General features: G+C 38.5%; 1 protein-coding gene across 15 annotated transcripts in view; it reads left to right on the top strand.

The window, feature by feature from the left end:
• Positions 1-16,096, top strand: part of LOC123745766 (ATP-binding cassette sub-family C member 3) — a 58,189-nt gene that overhangs the window by 20,112 nt on the left and 21,981 nt on the right. For 14 of the 15 annotated variants that reach the window (XR_011225739.1, XR_011225738.1, XR_006771407.2 and 11 more), the window contains 12 exons: positions 154-300; positions 1,032-1,116; positions 1,782-1,984; positions 3,707-3,883; positions 5,124-5,291; positions 6,907-7,084; positions 8,986-9,082; positions 9,225-9,588; positions 11,179-11,265; positions 12,688-12,838; positions 13,929-14,149; positions 14,799-14,979. Coding sequence is in view for 5 of the 15 variants with exons in the window: in XM_045726646.2 (XP_045582602.1) it covers positions 154-300; positions 1,032-1,116; positions 1,782-1,984; positions 3,707-3,883; positions 5,124-5,291; positions 6,907-7,084; positions 8,986-9,082; positions 9,225-9,588; positions 11,179-11,265; positions 12,688-12,838; positions 13,929-14,149; positions 14,799-14,979 (2,059 nt within the window). In the remaining 10 variants the exon portion in view is untranslated. The remainder of the gene's footprint in view (positions 1-153; positions 301-1,031; positions 1,117-1,781; positions 1,985-3,706; positions 3,884-5,123; positions 5,292-6,906; positions 7,085-8,985; positions 9,083-9,224; positions 9,589-11,178; positions 11,266-12,687; positions 12,839-13,928; positions 14,150-14,798; positions 14,980-16,096) is intronic. The other variant, XR_011225741.1, reaches the window with a different exon arrangement.

The following is a 16,096-nucleotide window of genomic DNA, read 5'->3' as shown; positions in this document are numbered from 1 at the left end:
AAGTGCTCTCCCACCCACTTCATGCTTTGGTATCTTTTCTTATAGCTGAAAATTATAATTTCTTCACAAAATTTTCCTCACTTGTATTCATTTTTATGGTGCTAATCTTAACGCTGACTGCTAATCGTATGCTATAATGTCTTCCTCCTTTAGGTAGCTCTTGCCACATTCACCACGTATCTGCTAGTGTCTGATGACAATGTGCTGGATTCCCAGAAGGCCTTCGTCTCTATTGCTCTCCTCAACCTGTTGCGTCTGCCCATCATACAGATGCCCAATGTAATCTCCCAGCTCATTCAGGTACATATGTTTCCATTTCTGTTACATGTTAAAACAGCTTAAGGAATTTCAACAATTTTAAAAAGCAATCATCCAGGAATGATACCTGTAATTAACCAGAGAAATCTGGATGGTAATCCAATGCAGGGTAAACTTTGGGAATGCAGGTAGGGTTGAGAAAAGGGGTTTAGAAGCACTGGTGAGAGATTCAGAAGGTTTGAAGGGAGAAATCTGAAGAAACAACCTCATTATAGGAAACCTTACCTGAGAGGACTACAGACCACTACTCTATATTTCTTCTAACAAGCATTATTAAACCACCACTGGAAACTAGAGAGATTAACTTCAGACTATATAAAATCCAATGCTATGATCTGTAACTTATTCAGCTCTGATAACACTACATTACTTACTATTTTACAAAGTATCCATATCTCGCCAATAGTCTCCATGCCTGGGGTTTCACGACTCAACGTGTTCTATTTGACTGGGAGGGCAATGTTTGTGAGTATGGCTACAGCGAGTGTCTGGTGAATTGAGGTCTTATTGATCATTTAGACATACTGTACATACGGATTACGAAGGTTTCTTGGGAACCAAATTGTTTTCAAATTCCATCTAGAGTTCTATTCTTTTGTCATCTGTTTTATCAAGGTCTTTACATATACTGAACTGCAGTGCATACAAGGTGTACCCTCCATGTATACCACTAATGTGTTCCCATCCAAATCTTATACATTCCTGCCCCACAGGCAGGTGTGTCCAAGACTAGGATGCAGAAGTTCTTGAACATGGGAGAGTTGGATCCTGAAGCTGTTTGCTCTGAACCTTCAACCTGTAAGTGTGTGTAATTACCTAATTACAAGGAATGATTACTCTAAAAATGTACAAATTTATTCACTCATAATCTTAAGGTATGTCCAAAATACTGCTCATAATTAGTGACTTCATAAGAAAATACAAATACTGTACCAATTGAGTAACTACTTTAATCTTATCTAATGTTTACACAAGTAGTTTTGGTACATATTCCAACATCCTGGAGCCTGCTCCAGTCTTCCACCATTCTCTTCACAAAAAATAGTTTTACATTTTTGTTTACACCTCTGATATAGTAATAATTAATAATAATTTTGCTGGGCACAGGCATCCTGTGTACATATAGACTTTAGGCTTATATTGAGATCCCTCCTCCTCCCCCTAAGGTGTAACTACTGTCCTTCACTAGGATTCAACTCCACAACAGCCGACTAACTCTCGGGTACCTATTTACTGCTAGGTGAACAGAGGCATTAGATGAAAGGAAATGTTCCCAAAAATGAAAGGAAAAATTCACAGCAATACTGACTAGCAAGTCAGTTCATATGTTAGTATTTGACCATAGATTTTTTATAGTACAAGGCAATGGTAAAGGAAGTCTTGGTTGAATAATCTTCCCTTGCCTTGTCACTGATCACTTTTTATGAGTGCAATACATGACTATGTGCCCCTCTTTGTCTCAGGTGGCTTGGTGGTGGTGCGTGGTGGGCAGTTCAGCTGGGAAGGAGAGGAAGGGAAGGCCAACTGGTCTCTCCAACAGGTGGAGCTGGAGGTGAAGAAGGGGCAGTTGGTAGCAGTGGTGGGGCCTGTTGGAGCAGGCAAGAGCTCCCTCATCTCTGCTCTGTTAGGTGAAATGAGAAAGGATGCTGGGAAAGTCATCGTCAATGTAAATATGGAAATTATATAGTTGGGGAAGCTATTAAATAATTATAGTTATTGATTGATTTACTAAAATATTTTCATACTTATACAATTCAGTACTGAATGTATATTCCTGTTTATTTGGTAAATTCATTTATTTTTTTTTTACACAATTTACTTCCCCATTTATTATGATTGACTACATTATTATTGTTATAATTTGAGTTATGCTACTTGGTTGCTCTTAAAGACAAGGAACCTCCATTGGCCCATGACCAGTCTATGCTTAGGCAAGACATGTGAACATTTGACATGGATGCAGCAGCAGGAATATTCACAAACTGCCATGTCATATCCTACTGCTCCTAGGAAGACACCTTGCCATGTATCCACAAATCACTAATGTCAAAACACTTCTTTGATACAGGTATTACTAGTACCTGTATCCATTAGGGAATTCTCTTTTGTAATCCTAACAAACTCTCTGTGCACAAGAAAAACAAAATTCAGAATTTGTTCTAATATTATTGAAATGTCTTCCATGATAAAAAAATAAAATGCGTAGTTACTTTACCTGTGATGGAGCGATGAAATTTCGCAGTGACGTCACCAATTCACGATCTTTCCTGGAGTGCGTGCTCGGGGTAGGTCACGTGAGACATTCAAGTGGATGGAGTTGCTGTGAATAATTATTTTTGTTTATATTTCACTGTTGCTGACATGTTTTTCACTTTTTCACTTACATTATGCACTAGGGGTGTCGATTGCAGCTGTCCTAAAACGTGCAGAACACTGATACACCAAAATATATTCATGTCACTAATATGCACTCCAAAATGGTTTATTTACAGTTAATTGTAAAACAATTTTTGCGGTTATAACACTGCACACACATTCACTCTCTTATTTGCAAGTTTATGTGCCATTACAAAACACTCAGAAGTTCTGGGGAAATGTGCTTCTGATAGTTATATCTGGACTGGTTTGACAAATTTGTGATGTCCTGCTTGCATCAGTATAACCCAGTTCAGGCAGTATGAAAAGCTTCTTTATATGCTGATTCAGGACTGTCAGTGTGCCTAACTAAGCAAAGGTCTTTCCTGGAGTCAGGAGAGTCTTTAGCTAAGGGAGCAATTGAGTGACTTCCGGAGTTATTTTTAATTTACTTACAGCCTGATTTTATACTATTATTTTTATATAATTTTGTGTATCACATTTTTCGTTTGTTGTATTAATTTTTCATTATTTTAATATTTAGAATGCAAACACATGCATTGTCCTCTATGCATAACCTAACCTGTTTAACAGCCATGCGCTAGTACATGTCTTATTGACAACATTTTGTCCCCCAACACAACCTACTAACACCTGTTCCACCCACAACCAACTAATATGTTATATATATACTGTATATATATATACTCCATCACCTGTTAATACCATACCTATCCTATACCAAACTCCTGTCACCTGTTAATACTTGTCCAGCCCATTATCATTTGCTATTGCTACTGTTCCACCCACTTGCTGCCAACTAACACTAGTCCCATTCACCATCTGCTGACACTTGCTTCATTCGCCACCTGCTAATACCTATCCAACTCGTCTGCTAACACTTTCCCATTCAACTGCTAACACCGATCTTGCACACCTGTTAACACCAACTTCACACCCACCTGCAAACATCCATTCCACCCATTTGCTAAGATTTATTCCACCCACCTGCTAACACCTATCCTACCTGCAGGGAAGTGTAGCATATGTGTCACAGCAAGCATGGCTACAGAATGCAACTCTGAGAGACAACATCACCTGGGGTCAGCCCTTTGAACTGAAGCGATACAAACAGGTGGTGAAGGCATGTGCCCTGCAGGCCGATATTGATATGCTGCCAGCTGGAGACATGACGGAGATTGGAGAGAAGGTGAGAATGTGCGCCACTCTTGGTTCTCGGCATCTGCTTTTCTCTTTTTGATGTGTCTGCTCTTCCCTCTTTTCAGCTCACCTTCCTGTGCTGTCTCATGTTTTTTTTCTAGTTTGTCATTTTGCCATCTTCCAACCTCTGTGGGAATTCAATACAATAATTCTATATTAGCATCTTTTGAGATCAGCAGTTCTTCACATGTTAAAATTAATGTTATATAGTCATTAAATGTGTCTCATATAACACCTGTCATCTTGTCAATGATTAATGTCAAAGGTGAACAGAATAAAAGGTTTTAACTGTTTTTAATAAATATAATTAATTTTAAATACTGATGCATTGTAGCATTTCGTCATTTCTAACTACGAACTTCAGTTTGTGTTTAGTAATTTATATACATTACAGTATATCTGCTGTTGTTTATGCATTGATACATTTTTCACACCATATTTTCATATTTACAGTAGCTTAAAGTTAATGCTTTTATGGGGATTCCCCATGGTGGCTGCCTGTAACTCCAATCTACCAGTCACATGAGTTCATTAGGTCTATCGGGGACTTGAGCCAAAACTTTGCCTCCCCTCACATGAAGCATAGAGAGCAAATAATATTCTGCCATTTCACTGGTAAAGCATCCAGAAAGTCAACAAAGCTTTACAGACAACTGCTGAGCTCTCAAGACTCGAAACATAATTTGGCAGATAACCCTCAAATGCCAGGCCATCAGGGGTATTGCATCATTCGTCATCCTGCCGTTGGGACTGCTGGCTGACCGTGACCTGTCTCCCTCCTACCCCCAATGTGGGCAGGAGGTGGTGAGGCAAATGAGCTGGCACTAGTTTCGTAAACTTTCAATAGTTTATTTACATTGTAGGGGAGTTCTATAGCTGTTTCTTGAGGATGAAGTCTTGCTTAAAACCATCAATGGTTTTTATCTTGTTGACTTTCTGAGTGCCTTCCTCAGTGGAGGCATAAACAAGTCACATAGGTGGTTGGCTAATCAAAAAAATGGTGGACAAATTTAAATGTCACACTCGCTTTCCAAAAAGTAAAAGGGGAGTTTTAACTAATGTTTTGCAATAATATTAATTTTTTTTCAGATGTGACATAGCATGGCATGCTTTAGTTCCAGAAATTTTAATAGTTTCATTTGACTTTAGTACTTAGTGAGTTGCCAAAATTTTTAAGCTGCTTAAGACTTACAGACTTAAGACTTATCAATTATCTCCTCTTCCCTCAGGGAATCAATGTTAGTGGTGGCCAGAAGCAGCGGGTGGCTTTAGCAAGGGCGGTGTATAGTGATGCCAGTATCATCCTCCTTGATGACCCGCTCAGTGCTGTTGACTCTCATGTGGGCAGGCACATCTTCGACCATGTCATAGGTCCTCACGGGGTGCTGAAGCATAAGGTAATATCACTACTTTAGCCTTTAGCCTCACTTACAGATGTAACTTAGTTTTTGTAAAGAGTAATTGGGACTATTCAAAGTTCAAGAATGGGTTAAATGAAGGTTAAAAATTAAACTTTGTTTAATTCACCACTTTGTTTTTCTATATTTTATATAAATTACCTGTCTGAATTAATTTAAATGGCTAATTTTTTTTACGATAAACCCAGAATTGGATGTAATGAAATGCCTCTTTCTGTATGAACCCAGTGGCTCCCTGAAGCTATCTCACTGAGATTGATCCATGCAAATAACTTGCATCAGATGTGAGTTCTGTTCAGCCTACTGCGGACCAGAGACAACCTGGCCCTCTCGCAGAGGCACAGAGTGAGTGACAATTTACCACCACACTGGGAAAAGCATCCAGAAAGTCAGCAAGGCTTTAGACAACTGGAGGGTTAACAAGACTGAATGCCTCAGAAAGTTCAAACAGCTCTACAAGTGATTCACACAGAACAAGAGAAACATTCAAAATTAGTGCGAAACTCTTAGTACCAAGTGCCACTACCAGGCAGCCCAACTTCTGCATGCTGATAAACAGCCTACCAATGAACCGACTGACTCTCCCTCCTAGTAGGGAGGGAGTCTGGGAACAATTGTGGCTCATCCAGGAAGAAAAGTTTCATTACATTGAATACTAGGTTTTGTAGGGAAGCCCCCAGTGGTTCCATGTAAGCTAGCTAACCACAGAACTAAAATGGAATTTACTAGGGAGGAGGAGAGATGGCATGTGTTAGGACAAAGAGAATCGAGGCTGTGAGAGACAGCCCAAAGCAACACACGACCTGCTGGCACCAAGAATATTAACCAAACACTGAGCTGCCAGAACCCTGTTAGTGCCAAAATCCCTGAGCCTAGATATCAGCTCTTAACTTTTAGATGAAGACTGAAGCCAATGCATCAAGCTTGCATCATCAGCCTGAGCATAGACCACAGGATGGCTAGATTTGATGACACTGCAGACGACTTGATGAATATGAGCCTTGGAAACGGTGTTCTATGAAACAGCGTCAACTAACAAGGTGTCCACTGAGGTAGAACCAGTGACTCACAGGTTGTTTGAAAAGCTGGCTTTGGCTTTAAACATAACATAGCTAAAAACATTTAAAACAATAGCTAAACATTAAAAAACATAGCTTTTAAGAAAGATATTAGGGGGTGAAGGGGAACTGTAAAACAAGGATCACCCTCCCTGAAGACAACACCAGATTGGACAGAACCCAAAGCAGCAACTGAATTTGGGGAGAAAGGTTAACCTCCACCTTGACCAGGCCAGTCAACAGCATCCTCTGTGAGAGCCTCACAATTGGGAATAGAGCCACATAGGAGGGAAGATATTGGTTCCACACCAACATGAAGAGGTCCACCTCAGCTCGACCAAATGTCTCGCAGATCCAGTGGAAGGACGGTCCACTCCAGTGGACTCTGGGTAGTTAGCTTCAGGGAGCCACTGGGACTCATCCAGAAAGTAGTGTTTCATTATATTCAATTCTTGGGGGGCCACCTCATTTGCTCCAATGCTTGATTGGTTTCATTTCATAAAAAAAAACCTTAATGGTACTACTCTTGTCAACAGACACGAGTATTGGTGACACATGCATTGACCTTCCTGCCACAAGTAGACACAGTGTTGGTGATGAGGGATGGGCGGCTGGTGGAGAAAGGAGCCTACACTCAGTTAGTGGCCTCTGGTGGAGAATTTGCTCAGTTCATTCTCCAGCACTTCAGTTCCATGGATAATGAGGAAGTGGAAGGTTAGTGTAGCAGTGTGTTGGAGATGGGGTCCGTTAGATGAGACAGATGAGATTCAGATGAGAGACAGATACAGACAACTTGAGATGAGACAGTACTTGCAATGTCCCTTACATTTTATAAACTGTGCCTAATCTCGAGCAAATCTAAATTTCTTTCATCCCCAAACCTGTTTTGAACTCTAATAATATTGTGCTGTGCCTTCATATCTGAACTCAAAAATCTCACTAACACTTAGTCTTCTTGATGTAAAACTTACCTTTCAACAAATTAATTAACACTTTGTAATAATCTGGTTACACACTGCTGCTCCTGCTCCAATTGCTGCAGATGTCTACTCCATTTCCTGTTCGTCTTGTCCTCTCTAATACTTTTGTGAAACTGGCCGTACACTGAACACAAAAGAAGTGTTAAGTCTGCAGACATAAACAATGCCCTCTTCTGTCATGTTAGGGACTCTTAACCACTGCACTGCGCAAAGCGCCTTTAGGCGCTCAGAGAGTTGTGCTTTTTGTTTTTTAATTTGGCTATATTTTAATGTTTTTTAATGTTTTCATTACTATTTGTGTTTTGAAATGGAAATAGTTGACTTTGGAAACATTTTGACATTAAATTTTCCTGAACATTTGTGAAAATAACAAAAATATGTCCTTGACAATGGCACCAAGACGTTTTTGCCGAAAATAGGTGAGCAGTGCAAGGGTTAATCATCCTATAGATTGGTCTTCTAAAATCATTTTTCCTGTCTCTTCTCTTCATAGATACCATCTTGTAGAATCGGTTCCGATACACAGCATGCCTAACGTGAACCTTAGTCCTAGCTTTGTTGCTATTGACTCTTCCCTTTCACAGTACACCCTTAAATGCTCTAATCTTTTTAATAAATGTGATCTGACTAGAGCCCTCCATCCTCTTCCTTACCTTTCCTCTTATTCTTACCTTCATCCCATTCTTACCTTCATGTCATTATTACTTTACATCCTGTTATTACCTTTCATCGTGATCTTACCTGCTCTTCGCCTCTCACCTTGTTTATCTTGCCTGCTCCTCGCCTTTGACCTTGTTTATCTTACCTGCTCCTCGCCTCTGACCTTGTTTATCTTGCCTGCTCCTCTTACCTTATTTATTTGCCTGTACCTTTCCCTCATCGTTCACGTGACTTGATAATTGTCCAGGACGGACTGAAACATTGCTGTTTCTTCACTTTCTAATGTGTGGTTTGGTCATCACATCTTCAGCCACGTTATTGCGACTCATCGTCTGTAGGGCAGCAGTACCTTTTTTTTTTTTTTTTTTTTTGGTTCTGGAAGCCATTTAGTTATGTCTTTTTCCCCTCTACCCCCCTCCTCTTCCCCTATCCCTCCCTTTCCCACCCTTTCCCAATCCTCTACTGCTCTTCCCTCTCCTCACCCTTATTTTTTTTCCCCCTTTACCCCCATCTCCCTAGGGCAATCTCGACAAATATTTTACATGACCCCTTGAAAATTACATACAAATGACTCCTTGAAAATATACACACTCACAGTATTAAAATTTATACCCTGTACTTGCCCAGTTATTTTTTTTTTAATTTGAACAAAATTCTTTATAATTATTATGAATTTGTTATCTTTTTATTTTTAAGGTGCTCATTGAAAATCTCTGGGCAGTCAGGAAGCAGCATCATAGTATTTGTTATTTGTGTATATGAGAGAAATGGATAAAAATCCTGTCGAAGATTATAATAATGGTATAAGCACTATAAGCAAAACCTCTAGCAGAACTAAAAGTTACAAATTAATTGTAATGAATCATCGAATTAGTAGTTATTTCTGCCATGAGTCCTTATGTTCTGCATCTACTGCTATTTTAAATCATAAAATGCAAAGTGTTTAATGGTCTAAACTGAATGAATTCACCTCAGAGCTGGAGGAGCTGTGTGATCAACTTGAAGAGGTTTCAGGAGGGAAGCAACTCATCAAGCAGGTGTCCCTCAGGAGGAGCTCCTTAAACATTACCAGGTGAGCTGCAAGCTAGCGACCTCTCTGTCTCTACACTTTCATGTATGAAAATTATGTTCACTGGGCTGTTCATTATATTCATGGGAAAGAATTGCAGCAGACTTTTTCAGGAGAGATGTAAAAATTTAGTTTATGCTTTCAGGGAACTTGAAAATGGACGAAGACATCGGACTGTCAGTGAGACAGATAAAAGCCAAAAAATTGCCTCGAGTCCTACCACACACACAGAAAATAGCTGCAACATATTTACCAAGCACAGCCAGATATGCAACAACCACAATAACATTGCTACTAATAACAATGACTTGCCAATATTTCTTCGTAACATATCGTGCTCATCTCAGCAGTTTGACAATGTTTCTAATGACAGTAGCATGACTTCGACAATAAGCAGATCAACATCTTCAGTAGCTGTGGATCTTCCGGCATACAATTTTGTTGATTGTAACTCTTCTATCAAAAGAGGCCAAATTCTAGTTGATGAAGAAACTGCTGAGACAGGCAAAGTAAGTTTTGCTTATTTACGTCAATTATTTTTATATTTATTACCAAGTGAACTTAAGATTTCAGATTATTGTTAATCTAATTTTACATCCATATTTATGTTCATATATTGTCTGCCAAAACTTTTAGAGAAATATTAGGTTGAGGGTAAACTTCATTAGAGTAATAATACATCTACCTTGACATTATGTTTGATCTTTCTGTATCTAAGTACAAGTAGCATAATAATAATCCAAATATATGAAGTCCTTAATATTAAGTAAAATTCTGAGCAAATTCTGACAAATGTGACATAATTTAGAATATTATAGTATACACATTTATCTGTAATTTTTTGGGTGGGGTGTCTATAGCCTCAGCTGTACAGTATTAATATTTCAAAAGTTATGTAAATCATCAGCAACTTTACATTGTGGGGTGTTAATGAAATTTTTTTAAGCTTTCTGATCTAAATTTTCATGCTACGTCATTCATTTTGGTTTCAAATTGTTCGTAATAGAATGCCGAGGAGGGATATTTGCATATAAGAACATACAAGTCCTGCTTTTCTATGCTTTCGATGAAAACCCCACCCCATAACCTTTCCCTTGTACGTATTTCTTTCAATGCTTTCATCATGGGTTGGCTCTGTTCTTGATCAGTATCCATCTGGAAGTCAATTTGCAGTGTTTATAAAGCCAGTAATAACAAATCCCTGAGATAAAATAACCAGAATGGGGAAATATTTTGACTCGAGGGAAGGCCATGGCTGTCACGAACAAGGTAACGAGAACAGTGAGCCTCCAGTGTGGGTGGGCGCCCACACGGCAGGGTCAGGATGCCATGTGGGTTATACAGAGAATGGACAGAAATTGGCATGCATTTTAAAAAAAAGTCCCATAGTATTTGGACAAAAAATGGAATTTCTACAAATTGTTAAATTATTGATGCCTATTTGCTTCATCCCGCATACAGTACTCCGTATTTTGGTTCTGTGACGGAATATACAGCATCAGGCACTGAAAATGTTAAGATTACTGCAGAGTACAGGCACATGTCCTTATTCTCTACAGTTTTCTATATGGTATGTCTACTGTGCATGTGGCAACTGCATTCATCAGTGTTAAGAGGAGAGAAGTAGAAAATGTGGGTAAATGATGGAGACAGAGGAAAAATGAAAGGTTGGGTTGTGAGGGGAGAAAGAGAGAGAACATGTATTTTTTATGAATATTTTGTATCACAGCTTGACTCGTAGCAAATTAATTTCATGTCATTCAATCATGTCCTTTACAGTCAAAAATTGCCCTGTGAGAGCATGAGTCACATAGCATGAGGTGGTGCCTTTTTTGTTTTGTGATTTACACATTTCTTGGATTATATTTTTGCATTATGACACATCCCATAGAGATTTTCTTGCATTTTACATACACCCTATTATTTTTTATTGTACCGTAAAAGATTTTGCCATACGGTATCCCTAACACTGTACGGGGGTTTACTATACAGTACTATATTGCTTGTAATGTGTGATGTGCTGGCACATGACTTCACAGATACCTCCTACACCACCCTAATGTGGCTCGACTATGTCTTCTTAAAAACTTTTTGTACAGATCTCCAGACAAGTCTTCCTGGTATATGGCCGAGCTATGGGTGCATTCTGTATAGTTATACCCATCATCTTCATGACTCTGGCACAGGTAAGAACTATGCCACTCCATGAATTTTTAATTATATTTCACATTTTTGTTATCATGGCAAAGGAGATGGCACAAGCCATAAGCAGCATTTTTTTTTTTAGCATATTTACATATGTTCAAAGAGGATTTTACATTATTGTTGCTATTGACATCTTTTAGTAAAATGAAGAAAATCAAATGTGAAACATTGTCATGTGTTTTATCCTTTTATGATGTTTGAACATGGCTCCTATATTCTCCATACATCTTGCATAATCATCCACACTAACACCCTACCACTTCATAAGACTTAGTTTAATGTTTGAACTGAATTGCTTTATACTGTACGAGCATGTTAAACATTCACTCCCTATCACAAGCTGCTGCCTACCCATATTTTGTGCAGTTTGCACTCAACCCCCACTTCCTCATATGCACTCACTACATCTAATTATATTAGTTGTTTTCCTCTCCTCCTACTCTCAAATATGATGTCCTTAGCCATCTATTATCATCCATTCATTCAGCATGACAAAACCATCTTGGTATACTCTTTTCATTCTTAATATTTACTGCACGCTACATCTTCTAATGCAATTTTTATGTCTTACTTTATTATTTCTCTAAACACCATGCATGCTTCTCAGATCATCCATTTCTACTGTTCATACCATACCAGTCACTCACATCTGTACAAAAGGTTAGGTACTACAGTACCTCTCTTTCATACAATAATTCTTGACCATTATCCTACTCACAGCTCCACTTGCACAAATTCTTAGTCTGTAAATCACATACTCCAGGTACTTGGTGTACCTGGGGTGTAACTTGGGATACTTGGTGTAACTTCACCCACAGAATTTCCTTCTCTCTTCCTCCATAATTTGACTTTTGTCCTCATTTCAGCCCATCCTCCTGATATGACATTACTTGTAGTAGCTATTTAGTCAAAAGTACCGGTATAAAGTGATGGACCAACAAAAAGTTCACTTTTTGTATGTTTAATTTTATGGTCCAGAAAAAAATAAAGCTAAATCGTGACCAAGAGAAGCCCAGCCACTGACACTAAACGCTGGGGGTGGTCCAGTGATTAGCATCAACGGCTGAGATTATCTCGATCGTGGGGTTCGAGTCGCCTCAGAGCTCCATCTGATTTTTTTCTATATTATTATTATTAATTAGAAAATTATTTGAAACAATGCAGGGATTTTAACCAGTGTTCTAGTGACTCCCACATACTTGCTTGATATATCATGCATTGTCATTTCTTTATATTATTATTGTTTTTATTATAAATTATTTATTTTTACTACAATATTGTTGTTATTACTGTATTGTTATTTAGACCACTATGAATTCTTGCCAGAAATCATAGTGCAAGTTAGAGAATGCAGAGTAAAATATACTAACCACTGGTTAATGGAATACTAACCACCATCACAGGCGAGCAATGCAGGTGGCAGTGTGTGGTTGTCTCAGTGGACCAGCACTTCTAAAGCCAACACAACCATCACCTCCAACACTACTGAAGATATTGCACAATTTGATCGAGACATTTTCCTTGCTGGTTATGGTGCATTCGGCGTTGGTCAAGGTATTCTTTCTTGTATGCAGAATCATCTTCTCAGTACTTTGTGACATTGTTTACTTGAAACTGTTAAGCTTTGATGGTTAAAAAGCATTCACAATGTGCAGCTATTGGAATATGGCCATACCTGCCTATGTGGGGGAGGGGGAAAATGAACAAATATTTTGTCCTCTTAGCATTGTTAATTTGTATGCAAAATGTAAGAAAAACAGAAATATTTATATGTACAGTACCTCTTTACTGGTTGAACGAGTTGTGAAAGGTTGAGTGTTGGGGATCTGGACCGACATCTGTTGACACCCGATGCTAGCTCAGCTAACACTGCTGTATGAGAGAGATGACTCCAGTAGTCACCTTGCATGTTTCTTTGATTGTTTATCACTTGTTTTCACTATAGTATGTGTTTAACTTGCTTTATGAGCACACAATTCACAAACACTAGCACAGAGTTTATTACAAGCTAAGAAGGATAGTGTTTTGTAGGCCTACGATATATATACATGTACTCTATTTATAATGTATCGGTATTCTTGTATAATTCAGTACTTTTTGAACATGTGGTACACTTTGTTACAACCATATATTCACACACACACTGTTTCATTTTTACATAATTATTTTCTTTTTGATGTATTAATCCATTAACTGATTTTTCTGGGTTACCATTCACTGGTGTCATGCAGATGTATTCCTCATATATAGCATTAAAAACTCAATCATAATAATAATAAAATTATGTGAACCTATATGTAAATTCCTGCTTTTAATTTTATTAAAAAGATCTTTACCAAAAATGATATGTATCAATAAAGATGTAAGCTGACATAACTTGACACTCATCAGAACTTGAGACATTGACTTATCTCCACCAGCATATGACATGGATTATACTGTTGATGAATTTTACAACAAAATGTTTATCATATAGAGTAAGAAAAAAACCTAAATATTTGTTAATAAATAGGACACTAGCTTCAATTAGTCTGGATTTTTCAAAATTACACAAAGAGATAAAGCCATTTCTGAAGGTCTGCTGTATACTGTATACGTGTATTAACTGTCCCCTGCAATGAGACCAATTTTGATCTGCCAACAGCCATCTTCTTGTTTGTGGGTCTGTTGATGGTGATGCTGGGTGGACTGCGAGCAGCCAATATTCTCCACCACCATTTGCTACGTAACATCATTCGTCTTCCCATGAGCTTCTTCGACACCAACCCAAGTGGACGCATAATCAACCGCTTCAGCAAGGAGATCAATGTGCTAGATTACATCCTGCCACAAACACTACGGGGTTTGGCCTCCATCCTGTCTACAGTATGTTGTTATTGGTAGTGATGTACATTTTAAGGGAAGGGAAGTTATGTAGGTAAGTAAGTTGATGTGATTTTGGTTTGGATTTATTAATTAATATGTTTTACCATTTTTATGGGTTTGCAGAAGTGCTGTAGAAGAGGTTTATATTGCTGATCTAGTCTGATCATATTCATTTGGATTTAGCTTGTAATGGGTTTAGTGTGTCTTTCAGACGTATCAAATGCACCTTGGAGGAGTCATTACACTATTTATTTTGACAGCCATTTCATCTAATTTGGTCTTTGTGGAAGCTGTAGTGGGGGTAGGCCTTATCTGGCAAAGAACTATTGATATACAGTACAGTATACTCCCAGTTTTATATTCCAACTACATTTGGAAAAATAGGATATATTCCCGAGCTGACTTTTCATAATACTTTTTAACAATATGCAAGATTGTTCTACATTAACTAATTTTACCACTCCACTTCTACAAGGGGTATCAACATCCCATATAGTGATGGGAGCCCAACATCTCGCATAATTATGGTTTTTACATTAGGCTTTGGATTATGGTTGTAAAACTAGGAGTTTACTGTGGCTGTTTAGACTGATAAGGTCAGCAGAAAATGTGTACTGTATAGTAAATAATCTCGGGATTTGTACTACAGGTGGTGATGACGATGATAGTGATTGTGGCAGCCACACCCATTGTTTCCGTGTTTGTCGTACCCATCATGTGCGTGTACTGCTTCATCCAGCAGGTGTTTGTGGCTACCTCTCGCCAAATTAAAAGGATAGAGTCCAACACTAGATCCCCTATCTTCTCTCATTTTAGTGAAAGTATACAAGGTGAGCTGGAGATTATTGTGTCATTAGTTTGTCTCTGTCCAGTTCTGTCTTTCTGCATCTCTTTAGGTTTTCTATTCTGTCTGTGTCTTTCTGATTATTTAATTTTTGTCTGTCTTTCTTTTATGTCTTGTGTGCCTGTCTCTTGAGTTTATTACTTTATTACCCTTAATCTGATGTGGGTATGCTGGCGCTCCTTTGATACTCTGTCCCACGTGCCTGCTGGTCAGGCTCAATGGTATTATTGTTTCTGTCCGATAATGGAAACCATAAATCTGAAATGTATCCTGCTTGCTGTAAGTTTTGGCCCTTGTCTGCTTGGCCGCAGTATCAGGATCCCAATTCCCACCATTGCTGGCAACCCGTGATATATATATATATATATATTTTCCTTAACCCTTCAACTTTGAATCACAACAAGGGTCGTTTGATTTGTGTTGCTCATATCAATAAAGATAACATTTAGATTCCGTGACAGTTTACAAAATACTGAAGGTACATGTGACTTGCATCTGCTCCCTCAGGCCTCCAGTAAACAGATGCTGTCTTGGAAAAACAATTGTGGGCACCCCCTCAGACACATGAGGGGAAGCCTCAGTACTAACACAGCAAATATGAGTAGCACATGGAGGAGTAGCTCACAGCAGCACCACCATGTGGCTTGTGCCCACAGCATCACTTACAGGTGATGAAATAAATAAGAAACTGTAAGAATTTAATGATAATGACAAAGAGAATCTTGACAGTGATAGACTATGTACAAGGTTCATATATCGGTGAATCCACTGCAGGTGACAATGTTCCCAGCACAGTGCCTACTCGTGCACCACAGCACATACCACAGTACATAGCCCCCTCTAGGAGCAACCCCACTCAGAGATTGTTTCACGAGTAATCAAGATTTTATGCCACCAAAGGGACTTCATCACTTTGTTATAGCCAAAGTAAATGACTTTGAAATTTCTTCTGATGAGAGCTGCTTGGTGACTCTAATTACATAAATGTAATTACAATGTATCCTTCTTCTGCACCAAAACCAGAATGTGATGTCATCTGCATGTTTACAAATGCTGTACTGTAACTCTCTTCAGACCTGAGATGGAAATCTTCATGTAAACTT

This window comes from Procambarus clarkii, chromosome 88, assembly GCF_040958095.1.
Source record: "Procambarus clarkii isolate CNS0578487 chromosome 88, FALCON_Pclarkii_2.0, whole genome shotgun sequence".
NCBI classification, from domain to species: domain Eukaryota; kingdom Metazoa; phylum Arthropoda; class Malacostraca; order Decapoda; family Cambaridae; genus Procambarus; species Procambarus clarkii.
This window is presented reverse-complemented; position numbering and strand designations above follow the sequence as displayed.